General features: G+C 42.1%; 1 protein-coding gene across 1 annotated transcript in view; it reads left to right on the forward strand.

Annotated features, from left to right (window-relative positions):
- Positions 1 to 822: 822 nt before the first annotated feature.
- Sik2 (Salt-inducible kinase 2) overlaps positions 823 to 19,518 on the forward strand; it is a 171,225-nt gene continuing 152,529 nt past the window's right edge. The window contains exon 1 of the mRNA XM_071585893.1: positions 823 to 1,553. Within this exon, the coding sequence (XP_071441994.1) occupies positions 1,431 to 1,553 (123 nt within the window). The 5' untranslated portion in view covers positions 823 to 1,430. The remainder of the gene's footprint in view (positions 1,554 to 19,518) is intronic.

Raw genomic sequence — 19,518 nt, forward strand, 5'->3', positions numbered from 1 at the left:
CTACCTCCCCACACACATACACACACCTCCTCCCACGCCAACTCCTCCTCCTCCCTCCCAGTCCCCTCCAACCTCTTCCTCTCCTCCCGAAACCTCCCCCTCCGTCCACAGCATCTACAACTCACCCCACGCCCGCCATCGGTCCTCCCCATCACCCACCCCCCCCCCCCTATACCCCACCAACCCCGAAACCTCCCCGTCCGCGCTCCTTTTGCGTCATCGTATTTGCGTCAGAGACGCATCCCCAGAGCCCACCGCGCGTGCGCCGGCCCGTGCTCGAAAATAAATCAAAAGGAAAGTATATCCGTAGTGAGTGCCATCCACGCACACACACGAGCACAAACGCACGGATGCACACACGCTAATTTTATCTCTCACTCACTCGCCCTCACTCTCTTGCTCTTTTTAAGCCCTCTCTTACCATTAGGGACTTAGAGAACTGGGAGGGGGGGGTTGTTGTGGGGGGGGGTTTCCAGCGAGCGGTAGAATAGGTATGGGAAAAGACGAGGGTGAAGGTAGGAAGATTAAGTGAGGAGAATAGGTGGAGAGTTGAAGGTATAAGACAGGGGTGTAGGGGCGTTGTTCTATTCTTTTGTTATTTCTTTTCCTTCGTGCAAAGACGGGGAAGTAGCGGTGGGGAGCTATGGTTCGAGTCGTGAGCGAGCGGGGTACACAGGGGGAGGGGGGGAGAGCGTGACGTAGGGAGGGGGGAAGCGCTCAGCGGAGAGGGGGAGGGAGGGTTGAGCGAGGTAGGGGAGAGAGAGGGGAGAGTGAGAAGGTTGGTCGGAGTAGGGAGGGACCAGACGCCGAAGGCTGGGATCAGTCGATGTGTGGCAAGCGAGGTCAGAGAAATGCAAGCTCGTGGAGGGAAGCGACCGTGTCTCCCAGTGTGTACTCTAGTGCGTGGCGGTCGACGCGCGTGTTTTGTCGGCGCTCGCGAGGGCGGCCTCTGAGTGGGCAAGGCCTGAACACCGGTGCGGGGAAGTTGTTGGCTCAAGCAGTAAGAAAACAGTACGGTTAGTGAGGAAGAGGCGTGCCGCGATCGTTTTATCACCCGTCAAATTCTTTTCCTCGGGGGAAGGCACGCTCATCCGTCACGAGACGTGGCCGGTAAGGGGTGTTCTCCCGTGCTTTTCCTTCGTCGTCTCCTCCCCACGATCTTTTCCCTTACCCGAAGATCCCATTGGTCCCCACGAGCTCTTCCCACAGGAGACCGTCGGGCGGGAGTGTGCCAGTGACTTGTTGTTGTTGTTGTGGCGGCCGCTCCCCCTCTCCGGCGATGGCGTGGGGAAGGCCCTGAGCGTTCGCGAGGCTGACCTCCTGGGTTGCGTCCCCGGGGCCGAAGGACTCGATGGGCCGCTTCGCGTCGATGGTTTGATGGGAGATCGAGAGGGCCCGGTCTGGATCGAGAGTGAAGTTTTCCGAAGAGAATGGTCATGGCGGAAAGACAGAGAGCGCCCATCAGGGTCGGGTTCTACGACATCGAGCGGACGATCGGCAAGGGTAACTTCGCGGTGGTGAAGCTCGCCAGACACCGTATCACCAAGACGGAGGTGAGTCCCGCGAGCGATTGTTTTGTTGTTCTCTCTCTCTCTCTCGAAGGCGTGGCGTGGGGGGTGGGGGTAGGGTGGCGTTCCCTGCCTCGTGAATGTAGGGGTGGGCACGGTCGTGCGGGCGAGGGAGATGGGTAGGCGGGGTTCGCGTCGTTTAACCACCATTCCGTCTCTCTTTTTTCACCTGAATGCTTCATTCCGTTAGATACTCCGTCGGACGTTGGATATGAGTATTGCCTCGAACCCAGGCATCCCATCCGGTCCCCCACACGACTTCGAATATGGGGGCACGTTTACTGCCTACTTCCTCCCCACCCGCCGTCCCCATCCTTCTTTCCAGAAAAATCCCCGGCGTCTTCTGTTTATCTCCCCCTGCCTTTAAAATGGAGAAAGGGATAACATACTTCTTCCCCGGGGTTTTTTCCTCGTGTTTTTTTCTTCTTCTTTGGAGGCTGTGAGAAGCACGGCGCGCGGCATGTTTATTTTTGCTGAATGGCAAGGCTGTTAACGAGCACGCACTGAATTAAGCCGTAGTGTGCCGCGCGCATGCCTGCTGCTAGCTTCTCGTCGTGTGTGGAGTGAGGGGGAGGGAGTAGAGCGGGATAGGTTTATTTTTTTATTTCCTGCAAAAATGTATTTCCAGGGTGTTTTCCGGCGGCGAGAGGGTCTCGCGGATGTGGGCATTCGAACGGGGTTGTTTAAGACCGGCAGCGTCCCGCTACCCCCCCCCCCCCTCGATGTGTTGTTCTGTTTATTTCCTTTCGGCACTCTGGACTGCTCAAGAAATTTCCTGAATCCAGGGTTAAGATCAAGACGTCCTCGCCAGCGTAGTTGCACGCGACAGCAAGTCGATGGAAATTCTGATGCAAACGTTCCTTTATAATTTGTTTGTCTTTTACATGTGCAACGACAAGAAAATTTAGTGTAGTCTGACGTCTTGCTTTTGTTGTTACGCCCATACTCCCGGCTACGCCATTGTAATTAGTCGAATTTTCAGTCGGCGGATGAACATTCTTGAAAGATGTTTGTTTTGAACATTGTTTTCTCACGTTTATACGTTCGTATGAGTAGTTTTTGAAGTGTTTTACTTCATTGCTTCCCATCTACCCCTTGGGTATGTCTCAGGGCGCCACGTGGATAAAATTTTTATATTGCTCTTTGTATTCTTAAGGTTTCGAATTCTTTATATTTAAAATGATTTCCTCGCATAATTCCTGATGACCCGCAGGTTGTTGGTTAAAATTAATAAAGTAACACCAGTGCTCTCGGTTAAATTGAATTCTACGTTGAAATGGAGGCATCCGTTGCAATATAATAATTTTTTGGGGGGCAGTGGTATTATTCGTAAAGCATTCGGGGTAGTGACTTGAAAGGAAAGTACAATGTTAACGTATCTCCAAGGTGAGGTATTGACCCAGCGAATGGTTGCATCACTCCAAAGTTGATTCCTTGGGGATTCTCCCGGCTCGTGGTTTTCTCCCCATCTCGTGCTCTGCCGACGCAGACCTCCGGCCGTGCGAGTGTTTGTGATTTCATTGATGCGCCCACGATGCGGTTGCGTGGAATCCCATTGGCGGGCGACACTACTGCGGCAAGTGAATCATCTGTCAACCGGATTCAAGTGGGCGGGTCAATGGACAGGGGAGACCGGCTCTAGCCTGGGCAACCAGCTAAGGGAATGTAGCAGTGGAAAATATTGCGTGAGTTAGCGAAGATTATTAGATTTTAATTGCGGGATGCAGCAAGCTGACGAGATCCAAAACACAGTGCTGAAAACAAATTTTGGTATAACGAATATATTAGCGAATTCATGCTCGTCGTTTCCTATAATTGTTCGACGGATTTTGTTCCACCGCATACCATGAATGAACCAATTGTAAGCCCGGAGAAAAAATCATTATAACTCTTATCTCACGCAGATTTCTATCTAGCTCTTGGTATTTTTAGAAAAAATGTAGTAATAAGGAAACCCTTAATTGTTCGTTTTAGTCTTCGTCATGAGATTGTTCAATTATTCCTGAGCTGATTTCCCAAATAGTGCTGCTCAACCTTTGCTGGTTGTATTGGTTTTCAGTTGTTTATATAATGTATAACCCTCACGCATGATAAAAGGACTGCTCTCGTTGCGGGATTCAAGAAAATATAATATACTAACTAATATAACTTATAAAGCGCTCGTGAAATGTATTATTTAATTGAGTTTCCGCCGATTTCAAACGATTCTCGTTTTAATTCTCTCCGCCTAAATTCGAAGTGGTGATGGATGCATTGGTTTGGATTGACCGATCGGGAAGATTCTCGAGGATCGTCCAGTTCGTATCTCTGCATGTGAGCACGCCAGTGAGGGATGTCGCCTGCAATTCGATAAAGGAAGTTCGCTTCTGCCTTTTAAACTCCAGGAATGCCGCCGGCTGCGCTAGAACAAGGGGTCGGCAACCTTATGGGACGAGTGCCACAGTGCGGACGCCGGAGGTTTTCCAAGTACCTCGTTCGATCACTGGAGAAGAGCGTAGCTCAATGATGGACGAAAAGTCGACAGTAATGCAATAGGTGAATTTCGAACGCAAGAGAATCGCTAAATTCATCAGAATGATTAAATGTTAATGTATGGGAATAGAAATCTATTTCTATTGATAATAGATAGAATATTCAAATTAATTTCATGTGCATATGAACTTAATTTGAATATATTACTCTTTTACTTGCTCTTTGGAACCTAGAGAATCTGTGTTGGCGAATACCGGGCCATAAGACATTTTTCCTTGCTTTTTGCATTTTGTGAACCAAACATGCTGTTTGCCACTTGAGGGTGACCAACATAACCTTTTAGTGGTTGAGTATTTCTATCAAAGAACTCATAAATTAATATTTATGATATTTCATCCAATAAAAACAGGGAAAATAAATTTGAGAACTAAATTCATTATTAATCCAATGTTCATAACTTACCCAGTGTTTTACATTGTTACTATCAACATGATTATTTGTAACACCTTTTTCGATCCCAATTAGGAAATTATTATATGCAGTTTAATGCGAGTTTTGTTCTGAATGTTGGTTTCTGACCAGATTCATGCCAGAGATTCTAATTAGCCCATTTCCTTTCTTTGCATAATGAGTCTAAATTGTCTCCTTCGAAAATTACGTTGATGTCAAATTACTATATATCATTCAGTTTCTCCCACATATTTTCATTCCGTTTTTTTTAGCCTACACTCAACGTAAATTAAAAATGAATCATTTTGAATTTTTTTTATCACACTACTCTACAACCCTTTTAAGAATCTCTGTTAAAAATACCCTTGTGGAATTCGCGTGAGTGCCTCTTTTTCATGTTTTTTTTTTCAATCTTTGAGCAGTTGTTTTTCATTTTTTTAAAAATATATTTTGTGTCGCTGTTCCACATTACTCTCTTCGTCACGCAATTCGGATGCTTTGTCTCCTTGAAGTCGTGCAGGCACACAATGGACTCGGGAGTTAGGTGGTTTTCGTCTTGCCTTTTTTGTCTCGTTGTGGGTGGTGCCCCGCGTCAACCGGGCCACGATAGGCCGGCAAACACGTTGATCGTTCACTGTGTGTGTTCCGTACAGATACTGAAACTTATTTTAACGGTGACCATATGTTTTGGAATAATCAGTTATTGAATAAACTATAAGCGATTGAGTAGTGACGCTATCATAGGATTGTATCAGTATCTACAAACACAGCGATATACATGCACGACTAATTTGCAAACATCCTGTTTCTATAATGTCATAAAAATGGACGAGAATACAACTTGTGCTTAGTTTTATAAAAAAATGTAATTGTGCTAAAATATAATTAGTTTTACGTTTTCAGATCAGAATTAAAGGAGTTCCGAACTTGACGAATTGCTACACTTCAATTAGTGTATGTAACTCGTTGAAAAATGGTAAGTGGAAGGTTGTACATTCTTTGGAATCGCACAGAATCTAAATTAATACTTGTGAAAGTGTATAACTGTGACACGGATAATTGAAATGTAATTAGTCAAACCAGCTTATGTGAAAAAATGTCTGACTAAACCTTTGTTTTTTAAGTATTGTATGCAAATTTTTTACGGCTTGTCAGAGCATGCTTCCAACCATTGAAGAGTAACTTTTTGATTACATATAACGTTCACGTTTTCAGTGTCCACTTCATGCGTGACGCACGGTCTAGTCGAAGTTGGAGAATGCAAAAATGGAGAATGATGCCAAAGAGTGTCTCTCTTATGAATTGTCACGCCGCGACTTGTGCAAGACTTCGTCTCCGCTCTTGAAGGCGTCCGTGTCAAAGTGGCATTAGAAGGAAAGTTGCGAAATCTGAAGGATGTACCCTGCAGTGGACAGGAAGGGATTGGAACGGAGCGGTATGGGAGGATAATCGATCAGATAATGTGCTTAACTGACAAACTAGAGTCACGAATTTTCCTGGAAAATAATGAGCGGTATATTCAAAGTGTGCAGATGAATAATCGCTCAATAAAGGTTTGATAATAATTGGTAATTGAAATTGAAAAGTGTTAGTTGATTCGGATTAATAATGGGGGCATATCTTTAAAACGGTAAAAACTCGTATTTGTGTAAGTGGTAAAATAATATTAAACAGGGACACAAAATTGTGTCGTGTAGATATTGCAAGGCTCTTTTATTACCGATTCTGCATTTTTCTAGGACAAAACGCGTAATTTTAGTCGTTCAGTGATGGGGGATGAATCGGGCAAGACTCAACAGTATCCTCGACAAGGACAGTAGAGGGAGGCCGGTAACAACCGCAGCAATTACACCGGAGCACGAGCTCATTGCATTGCGATGAAGCTTCTACTTTCGTTTATTGTAGTTCGTTTGGCGTATTTGGATAGTTGCATAACAAGAAAGCTGATGTGACGCTGAAAATTTGAGCTATTGGCACAAAGTTTTTAGAAGAAAAATTCAATATCTAAATTAAAGGAAACTTAACTCCTATAGCATTATTTAGTTCGATAAAGTGGTCATCTACGGGGATGAATGATGCTTTATAATGGAAAAGATCACGGGGAAGACATCTCTCAAGAAGTACCGGTCCTGATCATGTCATCGTGATGAATATTCTGAAAAAAAGTTGACTTCTAATTTTTCCATGAAGTCGTTGAACGAAAATATTCTTGTCAAGTGAAGATGATGACATTATCAATTGCATTAATACTTGGGAGTACAAAATTCCAACATAAGTTTAAGAATAAGTCCATAATTATCACGGGATATTATTTGGAGAATTGGTTTGCAGCAACTCTCCAAACTGTCCTGTTCCCTACGAATCTCTTCATTACCTCATAGCTTCTCTCACCTCCATTTTGCATTACTTTCTTCTCATAGTTCATCCAAGGAGTTGTTTATAATAATAATGATAATAATGATCACTGATTACACCCAGCATTTCTACGTAAAGCTTATGGCTTGTGGTATTTAGTGGTTTTCAATTTCATATCTTCATTTCTTGCATGTTGAGATTATAATCTTCAAGATATCTCTCGAAAAGTTTTAATTCTAGCTGCTTCCACTGAAGAAGTAACACTGGTTTTCGGAAACAAGTGGAAATATCGTTTTCTCGATCTTGGTGCGAAAGCTTCCTGAAGAAAATCTCCGTTATCTGAATTTTCAAGCCGCTTTTGTTAGTAGAAGTTCAATTTGAGGTTAAATGTTACGCCGATCTTCTGGCCCAGAGAATGATAACTTCGAAATCGCCCTTGGCAAATAGGCTTGTCAGTTTTGGGCAGAAGAATATATGTGATACATGAATTGTTCCCTCGAGTAAATAGTAGAATATTACAAAAATACTCTGTAGTTGCATTCAACGTACCATTTGAACAAATTTTCATAGCTGTGAGCATTCGTAACCGACAACTCTTTGTCGGTTTTCGAAATATTGGTGCGGAACTTCAAATGTCTACTCCATTGTGTGGCCTTAATTACGTAAACACATACATACCGTAGCAGCCTACTTTAATCTCCAACTCCTTACACTCAACCAAGCAATCAGGTATATGTTGCAAAGTGTGGGTGCAAGAAATGTCAGTACCTTAGATAGATTGAATAGAGTTCCAATTACGGTGGCGTGTTGTGTGATTGTACTTTATTACGGAATGATAAGTGGCAGGTGGCACACGCTTAGCATTGGTTTGCATCAGCTTCTCAAACTATCCTGTTCCCTCTCATTCTCTTCATCCCCTCATAGCTCCTATCTCTGTGCGCCGCACATCGCTGCCATTTGATGGCGCCGGTGCGCCACAAACTTACCGGAAACTTGATTACAAAACATTTATGTTTCCTAACCAATTTTCCCTTGTTGCTCGTTTAGTTATCGTGATATGTGGAATGTATATTTAAGGATATACTAGTTCGCGTTAGTCGAGGCTTATAAATACAGCAGTGTGTAGTGTCTGGGTCCATCACACACCTAATGGCTTGTTGGATCAGTCAACGTGATAGCAATGGCGTTTATGAGTGAGGTAGAGAATTTTCTGACGGGCCATTCATCTCAACATCGATTCATCTCCCGAGACTGGGAATACCCGGTGAAAGAAATGTATTCCAACTCCGCATACCGTTATAGATTTTTTTTTAATTGTTGGTCTCCATTCCTCTGCTCCGATGTTCAAACCGTCATCACTGTTCTCGTTGTCCTCTCACTCGCGTGACTGCCTCAGCTCGGTGAATTAATGGCTTTAATCACACCCGAAGGAGCGATGAAATATATCTTTCTTCGCCTTGGGATTCCCACGATTCTTGCACGTGGTGGGAAACATTTCTTCCTCAATTGTTTGCTCTTCTTGTGAAAAGGCCACCAGTTCCATATGAGAATGTACATACTTTTCACGAGACCACATTTGTCGCGCGATAAGATTTCAGCAATCGTCACCAGTCGTGGTGTCTCCCAAGGCGGTTGAATTATGTAGATAAGAGAGTCGCCGCCGGCTTCTGCCTGTGCGGAATGCGGAATCAAAAGTTGACCTCCTCCCTGAGAAGGAAATCAGTTTCGGTAGATATTGCGTTTTCCCCCTTCAGTCCATCAATCCCTAATAGTACGAATTCCTACGGTAGTCATCTCTGACCTACACGCTGAATAAAAGAGAGATTCCCTAATGGGGATCATTGGAAAATGTTTCCAGCATTATGAATCATAATCTCTGAATTTTACACTAATATTTAGGTAGTTGGACTAGATTTCATGGTAATACTGCTGATATTCTCAACACAAATGAAACTTGTTCGTTATTTTAATCTTCAAGTACTCCTCAAAGCTGTTGTAACGATCGAAAATTTTAAGGATAATAAAAAGACTTGCAGCTACTTGGTACCAATAGCTCCTGCACCACGTGACGAAATGTTTGGGGTACCCGTGCACGAAACAATGTCTATATTAATGACTGGGTATTTAGTATATTGTTATCATTTTGAATTCGCCATTCGGAATTCTAGAGAGCTATCATGATATGCGTGTTCCTGAAATACGAACATAGCTAGATTTCTTTACGCTGATACGTATGCTGCCTGTGAGCGAAGTTTTTTTATGCATTGTACGTGAATGGAAAACTAATTCAGGCAACCCTCCCCCTTGCGGCACAATAATTTCTGAATTTCATATCTTAAATTTAATCACCTTTTCCGATAAATGCCCACCCACCGTCCCCGTGACTACAAGCGTTGTTTAATAAGCCGTGGTGTCGTTTTGACCATATTTTTTTACGCTTTTTCATTAACCGATACAAATAATATATATTTTCATTTCATATTTATTAAGATTACATCTTCGTAACATTGTCCATGAGTAGAATATAGCCCGTGTTTCCTCCAAATTATCCCATTATATTGTCCGTCTAAAATAACAGTTCGTTGTAACTAGAGAACCGCTTGAATATAATTTTGAGTTCGACTTCGTGTGCGAGCTCACCAAGTGTTATTTTCCAACAACATTTTTTAATCACGACGCCGGACTTCCCAATACTCTTCAAAACCTCATCGGTATATGATTGGGTGCGACCCCAGAATTACCGTACCGATTATATTGTAGCGTTTTATCTATTTTTTGTTTCAATATCCAACGAAAAAATTCCCTCGATAATAATGGTAGGTCATTTGGTGACAGCACTGTTATACCTAATTATCGTGTAGGCAAAACGAAGTCGGTAGGAATAAAAGGGGAATAAAAGCACGTAAACACCATTTTTTTACCGACGTAGCACTTATCTCCGGATTCCTCGAACGCACGTATTTCTAATGGTCAAATGGGAATAACATCAGAAAGGAAGTGAGTGTATATTCTTATCTCCCTTGGAACGCATACACTTCGTCCGGTCTTCCTGCGTAACAAGTGCGCTTTCGTTCACGTGTCCGACGGTCAATGACATTTTTCTCAGCAGATTCCTCAGTGATCATGCATTGGTGGATGGACGCCGAGAGTCATGTCATCAATAGGTTTTTTTGCGTCATAACTCTTGTGGTGTAAGTAAAAATACCGATAAATTTCCCAACATAAATTATTATGTACATTAGTTTCATATAAAATTTAGTTTTGAGTCATTGCGGTAGGTTATTTCGTGTATTATTTTAGAATTCCGTCTCGAGGAATTGTTTGATATAATTTACTTAATTACAGTTAAAGTCATAATTCATATTTTGGAACCATACCTATGAATTTCTGTAAAAAAACCTCTTTTTCATCGACTGAGTTCTTTCTGTACATTTGTTTCCTCCTCCTCGGTCACTGAACTACCCGAAGGAGACGTCTACTCTTCCTGTAGGTTCTTTAAAATTGGATTGGCGTATTGACCTTATCTATTGTTATTACCCAGAAAAATCAGGAGCAGGAGCATTCACGATTACTCTTTAGACACTTTCCCCATGGAAAATTTATGTTTGATGCCGTTTGAAGATGAAGACCTAGAGGTATTGGCAATCCCATCCTTCCTCTATAAATGTGCAATGTTTTTCACGAAGATAGAAAATGACTGAGTGGTGATATCCCCGAAGATTTCTTAGTACTTAGATTTGCTCTTTGGTCGTATTGCAGAACTCTGTGTGACGTGGAATTCAGTCGGTAACGGATTCGGTCGTGAACTTTGACTTTTCCCACTTCCTCATAAGGGCTCGCGCGAGGTCAAAAAAATGAAACAATTTTATTCCGACGTTACCTACTGAGACGGAAGAGTACATTTTGAAAATCCTCCGAATTTTTTTTTTTTAACGTTATCTCTACCTCATGATTGACTCTCGAAAGCTCCTCTCCCTATATCCTCATAACTTCGCCACAGAATCCCTTCTGGTGTCGTGCAGAGGAGCTCCCTCACGGCTCGAACTTTTGCTTTGACTCTCGGCCGTATACGTATTTTTGCTTTTTCGTTTTTAATCTTTGCGGGAGGGAATCAATGTTAAGGGAATGAGGGAAGCAGGGGAGGGGTGTGTATCATGTGGTGTTCATGCTCGGGGTCGCCCTTTTACAAGGAGAAGGTGGGCAGAAAGAGAGAGAGAGAGAGAGGATTTGGAAAAGTGAGAGAAATCGATAGGGCGGAGGCGATTCCATTCATTTTCATCTCCTCTGATGCGGAGGGGTCCATCATCACTCCTATTGACTCTCGCAGCGTCCATAAATTACGTCACGAACTTCGGGAGGCATAGTGTTTACTTTTAAACAGGTTTAGGTCATTTTCACCTCGATTGCATTACTGCTAGGGGTTAATACGCTTTATCTCTTGGTTAATTGATTTTTGGTTTGTATACTGGAAGTATTTTTAGGGATAGAAAATGTACTTATTTGTCAGGATAATCCCTCTACTACTGGTATCTGTCTCTTCTCCACGACTTCGGCATTCATTAATATTACATTGACTAATATGACTAGGTTTTTTACCATTATCAGTCTTTCTTGTACTGCTATGGTCCTGGTGTAGATGCAAGCCATGCCACACACCTTTTCGACAGCTGGCAAGGTATCACGTGGATGTAGATTCCCCATTCAGTTTTGAAAATGTTGCTTTGAGCTTTTTCTTTGTTTGCTAAATTTAATGTTCTGTGAACGGACGACGTGGAAATTTCTAGAAGGGAATCACGAAACTCTCGAGTGAGCATGGAGCGCATTTCAAAATTTCGCTAAAAAGAAAGGACTTTCTGTAAATTGTGAAAGCCGCAAGGGAGCAAAGCGACGTACTTTACTGTATATGGGGAGGGGTCAGCATTATAGCACGACGGATTGCGACGGTTGGGCGAGAGGTGGCTGAAAATGTTCAAAAACAGCGTGGCATGGGAGATGCCTGCCTCTCGGGTGACCGAGATGTATTTCACCGCTCCCCAGCCGCGGAGCAACGTTGTGCTTGAAATGCCTGTCTTTCCCGCTACTTTGACCTCCGGGGGATGGATGGGATTGAGTTTTCACAATCGGTTGGAGAGCTGTTCTTTTTCTTTGTGAATTACTGCCGTATCGATGCATGAACCTCAGGGGACATAGACCTTGCAGTATCGGAAGTAGGGAAGGATTTCCGAGACGGACGTATGAAAATTCCGATCGGATTCGGCGCTGCATTGTTTTTACCCCCAACCGACGCAAGGAATAATTTCCACACAATAGTGCTTGAGAAGTAAGGTGGGAAACCCAGCGTTAATAGCCGTCCTTCATTAGCTAAAGGTAACCTCTATCAAGGTTAATCGCGTCTTTATTTCCTTTCATTCCCATTTGAAGGACTCGGTTAAAACACTTACTTAAAGCACTTTTTCGCGCTGGTAATAGGAATAGCATAGGAAGTTCGACCCAAAGAAAGAATTCCGGGGTAGAATTAGGTGTGTACTAAAACGGCTCGTCGGATTCCAAGGGCAGTTTTTAAAATTATTTTTTAAGCCTATAGGAGGCTTTGATATTTGCTGCTATTTCTTCCCACTGTTTCAAAACTACGAGTATATTTTCCCTTTATTGTTATTTCATTGACTTCTGAGAGTTTTGCATGTCCTCATTGTGTCCTAGTTGAAATTTACTTTCAACGTTAATATTTAGAAGGTGGAATGAAGCATGCACCTATAGCTAGTGTCGATGCCTTCAAGCATTCCGGAAAACTCATTCTTTTTATAGCTCCCTGAAACTGAAACATCTGCGGAGTTCTTAACCAGGCATACATGTTTTTTATTACAATACATATCCTTTTTCCAAAGGGTATGTGTTGTAATGAAATAAAAAAATACTATGTAATTTTCCTAACTACATTTAATACGAGGGCGGTTCAATAAGTACCCGTGTTAGAAATGAAGAAACCATTTTTTCAAAAATATTTTTTTTTCAACATAGTCCCCTTTTAGAAAGATGCACTTCTCCCAACGTTCCCGCCATTTTTTCAACCCCTCCAAAAAATAGGATTTGTCGAACTCTCCAAAATACGCCTCTGTCTCGGCGATAACTTCCTCGTTTGAACTAAATTTTTTCCCGCGAGCCATTTCTTCGTGTAAGGGAATAAGAAAAAGTCGCAGGGAGCCAGATCGGGTGAATACGGGGAGTGCGGCAGCAATTCATAACGTAGTTCATGCAGTTTGACGGCGACAACTCCGGATGAATGTGCTAGTGCGTTATCACAATCGCGGCACCCATCGGGCCGACAATTTTTTCATCGCCAACTTATCATGTAAAACATTAATTGCCGTTCCGGTCGACACACTCACGGTCTCTGCTACTTCGCGCACTTTCGTTCGTCGATCAGCGAGAATCATGGCGTGGACTTTTTGAATGATTTCCTCGGTAACCACGTCTGCCGGGCGTCCTGGTCGCTCCTCATCAAAAACAGATGTTCGCCCACGTTTAAATTCGTTGAACCAATATCTAACTGTGGTCATATATGGCGAAGTGTCCCCATAAACAGCATCTAACTTTGCTTTTATCTCCTCTTTCTTCTTTTTCATTTCTTCACATCCAAAAACAAAAAGCGAATTACCGAATTACTGCTCCTTTTCCAAATTAGCGAAAATCACGAAACAGGTCTTACTCGGATGGCTACCAAATCCAAACTAACCTTTAAATCAGTCTGAAATTTGTTTCGCCGTCGTTTGATAGATGGCAGCACACGGTGATAACATAAACCTCCCTCAGGAACGCCCTTTGTTGTCAAACACGGGTACCTATTGAACCACCCTCGTGTACCCCAACCGGTTTCAACGCTTCCGCATCATTATCAAGAAGTCTACGAATGAATGTGAGCGGCGAATATCTTACTTATGCGCTGAAAGGAAGAGGGGGATTTGGTTGGGTGAGAAAAACATGATGGAAAAGAGGGGAGGGGGAAGAATGACACAATTCAGGAAGTGGAAGGGAGAATTCCCGTAGATAATGTCCATATCGGGTGGAATCAAGGACAAGGTTTAGGAGAAGTGGTTGGGGAGTTGGTGTGACAATTACCAAAAACAAATGACTGAGTTATTGGGACAACCTCACTTAACAGTTTAGTAACGCACATTTTAGGGAAGGTTAAATTGTCAAAATCCAACGAAGCTCTTTTGTCGCAAGTATGTACAACGTGGGAAATTAAAATTAGAATAGTACAGTGTCATCGATCTAGTGTTTGGCGCACATTGAGTTGATTTCTAGGTTTCGCCAAGATTGTAAATATTCTGTAATGCTTACTGCAAATTTTCATTCCGTTTGGACGAAATAGAACAATTAAAATTACGTGTTTTGCATCATAACGCAAAAGACCCAGCCTTTATCAGTCTCATCAAAACAATCTTTGGAATTAAAAAGCAATTTACCAATCGACACAAGGTATTAAACAAAATGTTACCTTCTCTTTAGGAGTGAGACTATTAATTTTATAAGGAATTAGATTCAAAAAGGGCATCTTAGTCCACTATGAAAGGGACGGGGAAATAGGAGAGAGGGTGGTGGATGATATCATGTTCAGTTTTCATCATCGTTGTCCCAATAACTGGCCAATTAGTGCCTCTCCATTAACCATTGCGGGACGCTATGAGTTTAATTGCACTCAACACCTTACAATACACCGCATTGGATAGGGGAATAGAGATAACGCTATAGTATTGAGTACATGTAGGATTGATTCTCAAAACATTTAACATTCATTCTAGACTATTCGGGAGTCGCAAGAGAGTTGTTGACGACAACTTCGATTTTATCGACTGCAATACGTTGTCAGTCCTTTGTCAAAAACGCGTGGAGGAAATTGACTTTTTTTTAAATAAGCATTGCCCATTCAGAAATGTCGAGTTTCTTTTATCGGTGGCGTATGCATTGTCTTGCCCGGTCCTCTACTCAGCTCGCGAAAATATATTTACGTGAATCGATCCCCCGCAGGGAGTAGGGATGGGTAAAGACTGGTGAGTCATCGGTCAAGAAACTGCTGAAGCTGCTTTCCCCCGAAAATGAGAAACCGTGTCGAATACCATAGTCCTCATTTGAATTTCCAAGGGGTCATATTTCCGTAAGTTATTCGGGGAATCAAATATTGCTGGGTCGTCAAATATAAGCAGGGAGAATGTTACAGTTTACGTTTTACCTGACTTAACTTTTAAATCATATAGATCTTTTTTCATACAAGTTTTGGATTTATATTGGTACACGTTATTTACCATAGTTAGTGACTTATATATATATATATATATATATATATATATATATATATATATACATATATATATATATATATATATATATATATATTTACTGTCAGTGTTTTGGCCACCGAAATATATCAAACTTAAGTATTTTTACTATGCATGGTGGGTCACTGCATTGTCACGATAACGTTATTTATATATATATATATATATATATATATATATATATATATATATATATATATTTGGACGGCACAATAGAACACAAATAAAATAGTAACACTTAAAAGGACATTCACATTGTAAATTGTTTAAGCTTCTGTCTGTTAACTGTCTACTTGAATAACACCTCGGAGAAGGCCGGAAGCTTAAAAATTTACAATTTGACTGTCCTTTTAAGTGTTACTATTTTATTTGTGTTCTATTGTGCCTCCCAAATATTATACTGCTCGAGTGAGTGTTTCTATATCATCGACATATATATATATATTTATTTATTTATATAGGTTGGGTGATTTAATGCTAAAAGCTCCATTACTGTTGGAGGAAATTATTAGTGCAAGCGTGCAAAAGGATGAGAGAGGGGTAGAAGACGGATGCTGGGAAATACAGGGTTCGTCCGGAAAATAAGTGTACTGAGCTCAGGAAAAAAAAATTTATTACACTTTTACGTATCTTAAGCTAATATTCCTCAAAATAGGACCCTTGTGAGTCGATACACTTGTTCCAGCGGCGTTCCCATTCCTGGAACGCTCCCGCGAAGGCATCATCGGGAACCTCTCGAAGACTCGTCGTCGACCTCTTCTCTGCCCTCCACGAACATCTTGTGCCACCGAAAGATCATGTTTCTGGACATGGCTGACTCCCCGTAAGCCTGGTTAATCATACCGACAGTTTCGGTAGACGATTTCCCAAGCTTTACCGCAAATTTGATGGAATAACGCTGCTCCAAAAACTTCGGCATCGCGTTCCGTGACGTGGGTCGAGCGTGGAGGTTCGCGTTAACAGAGCTCCTCACTACACCACAGCTCAGAGCCGACTGCCTTTTTCAGCGTCGCTTGCCAACATACCCCCCTCCAATCGCAGCCCGTCAGGTCGCAGCCCGGTGCTGGGCGCGCCTGGAGCGGCGCGCCCAGCCCAGGAGTCAGTACACTTATTTTCCGGACGAACCCTGTACATGAATTGGAGAGGAGGTTAACAAAATGACCTTCATGATAGCAAATATGACACACAATTGGAGAGGCGAAAGAGTTTTCAAATACACGAGTCGGAGGAGGAAGCAATTGTCGCCAAGGGCTGGAAGAACAGTTGCATAAAAATATTAGGGGCGAACCTACGAACATGGCACCAGTTGGAGCGAATAATAGTCGTGGTACCAACAGCTACTTTTCCAAAAAAAATATAAATTGACTAATAATCAAAGGATGATTCACGCATTTTAGTGGATGGTATTGATCTTTTCATAAAATAATTGGTAACGTTGCGGAATGAGAGAAGTTATATTTTATAAAGTTCAAATCAATTTAGTTGGCAATTGTCAACTTGATTTATGCTAATATAAAAAGATCGAATCGCCTTGCCATTTTCTTGCTAACACTTTCTATTTTGGAATGTATGGTATGTGGTATTTTGATACCCAATAACCAATAGTTCACGATATTTGCTGCGGTAGACGTTTCTTGTCCAGATTTTTACGCATGAAACCAGTTTAACTTCAATCCAACCAGTCCAGCCAATTATGAATCTTGTTTGTACAATCTTGTCTCTCATGCGATTCTCTTGCCGAGTAATGGACAATGCCCTTGAGAAAAGGCCTTGTCTATTAGATTTAATTGCTCATTTTTATGTAGTCGAACTTGATCGATGCTGTATTATTATACATCACGGGATGTGTTTTGTTTTTTCCTAGAACGTCACCATGCTGCTTAAATTTAATATAACAGCATGAATTTATAAACTAGCAATCTAATCAATTGCTACTATTTTGCGTGATCAATTGAAAAACTTAAACGTATGCTTCTTTCGTTATTTTACCCCCCTTTTCCTGGCCTGGTTGGTTCTATGTCTTTCCCTACACAGTTTTTGTCATTGTTGCAAACATTTTTAGAATTTAGCTTGCGTTCTGTTATATTTTTATAAGCTTTACATGTGTCGGGTTGTTTCAATATTTCAACGTACATATTTACGTATTCTGTGAGTTATTTCTATTGAAGCATGTTAAGTTTCTAATGTTTACACGTTCACATGAGGAATTCATCTTCATGTCATTAGAAGTGTCCCAATTTTAATTGTCATGTGGTTACTTTGTATAACTTGATTTCTTTTTTTCTAAAGTCGTGCATTATTGCGTGTCGGTGAATCTCTTTTTTGTTCGTGGATTTTCGTTTTCACTTTATTCTTTGTCATATCCTCACCTTCAGTTGTAATTTGAATCGAATGCTACTCATTTATTTGTATCCCATTCCTGTGTAACTACCAAATCAAATACCTCTCATTGTTCCAAAAATTATTTAGAGTTTAAAATGTGAGATTGGAGAAAAATTGTCCACCGCATTATAAAACGAGTAAACGTTTTAAACTGAAGAATGTGTTTTCATGGGTATTATCATTATTTAATAGGTTTGTATATTATAAATTTTATTCTTCTACGATTCCAGCTGTTGAATCCGCGCAAGATAGTATCAAATGACAAAATCAGTGATCTTTCAAAGTGGAAAAGTTAATGTATGGGTGAAGTGGAAAGGTAGATTTGAGCGCTCAGTTTTTTAAATTCATGCGGTTCACGGCAGGACAACGGATTCTGGAACTCACCACTCTAGCCTTTTGAGCAAAAAATAACTGTGGGGGGATTTTTTTAGAAGTCCCACTAAAAGGTTTATATTGTGCACGGCAATGGTGGCGTGAAATAAAAAGGAAAAACAAAGAGATTAATGTGCATAATTAAATACTGCGGAGATGGCTTAGAATGGAATGATAATTCGACTGAAGCGACCCGAATTTTGGATAGTTCATGGAAGCTTCGAGAGAATTTTCTTTCTCGTCGTCCATTTGGCGAATATCGAGTGACGAGAAATGGTAGGTGGTAATGGACGACAGACCAAAGGGTGCAGATACAATGGAGTGGCAGGAATTGATCGAGAAAGTGGGTCCGGGCAAGTGCTAGGTAATCCCTAGCGCGAATAATGAAATGCGATATTTTCATGAGCCGTTGTGGGCTCAAGGTGTGTGGGGCCCGCTTGCGAGAGAGTGAGCAACTTGATTCACATGCGCAGAGCCCATCGGCGTCGGAACACTTTCCACGTGGACAACCGGATGCCGAGCGGGCAGTGGACTGAACGGCAGAGAATCGGGGACGTCCCTCTCCCGCAAAGCCTTGCGTTTTTCGGGCAAGGACTTCCATAGCTACCACCTCGAGGTTACAGTTTCTCTAAATGTAAATCGACGGAGTTGCACAAAATCATCACACGCGCCATAGTAGTTATGAGTGTTTTACTCGCTCAGTATTTTCAATTAAGGTGTGTATTAGGTGTGTCTGGAAACTAGCCAGACATGCAATATTGATTAAAATAGTCTACCTTGAACAATAAGGCCTTAGTACCCTTCTAAGTATTCCCTTAGGGACCCCACACACTTACCATGTCTCTATATGTTCATCAGCTGCATTGTCGCATTCTCCTTTACTTCATTAACCGACTGTTGGGAAGACTGGGCTTTTGTTTCAGGGTCATAGCCGTGGACCCATGACTCATCTCCAATTTAGAACTTTTTGAGGAAACCAGGGTCATCGTTTGCGGCTTGGAGCAAGTCCCCTGCAATCGTATCACGAAATTCTTGCCGTGGACGTGATAAAAGGGAATGTGAGGATGCAGCTGACGACCATTCCGAAAAAGTGCTACGCACATTGTTTTTGAAAGTGAAAGAGCAGCTGGGATAAGTGCGTGAGGTACCAAGGGTAGTACTTCGAAGGAGATTAAGGTCCTATTGTTCTAGGTAGGCTATTTTTCTCAAAATATTGCATGGCTGAATCCTTTCCAAACAGACCTCGTATTTTCCTCGCAAGGTTATGCTCGCATGATATTACGAAACGAAGAACCGTATTAGCGATTAATGCAAGCTCCACTAACCTGGTTAATTGCAATATTGAGGATTCCCTATGCATTCATATGGGGAGTGAGGTAGGAAGGAATGGTGGGAAAGGAAAGGAGGTTGACGTCATAGTCGCTATGCTTCTGAGCTAAAGGCACCTAAGGTCAAGGTTGTATGCTAGAGAATGTGTACTTAATTGCAAGTGAATCATTCGCGCGACGTACGAGCCGGGAAATCGAGCGCCAGCCATTACCGGAGAAAACCGGAGAACCAGAGCAGGAAAATAGCCGAGGGAG

The sequence above is a fragment of the Hetaerina americana genome, unplaced genomic scaffold (genome assembly GCF_022747635.1).
Source record: "Hetaerina americana unplaced genomic scaffold, ioHetAmer1.1.p SCAF_2, whole genome shotgun sequence".
Taxonomy (NCBI): domain Eukaryota; kingdom Metazoa; phylum Arthropoda; class Insecta; order Odonata; family Calopterygidae; genus Hetaerina; species Hetaerina americana.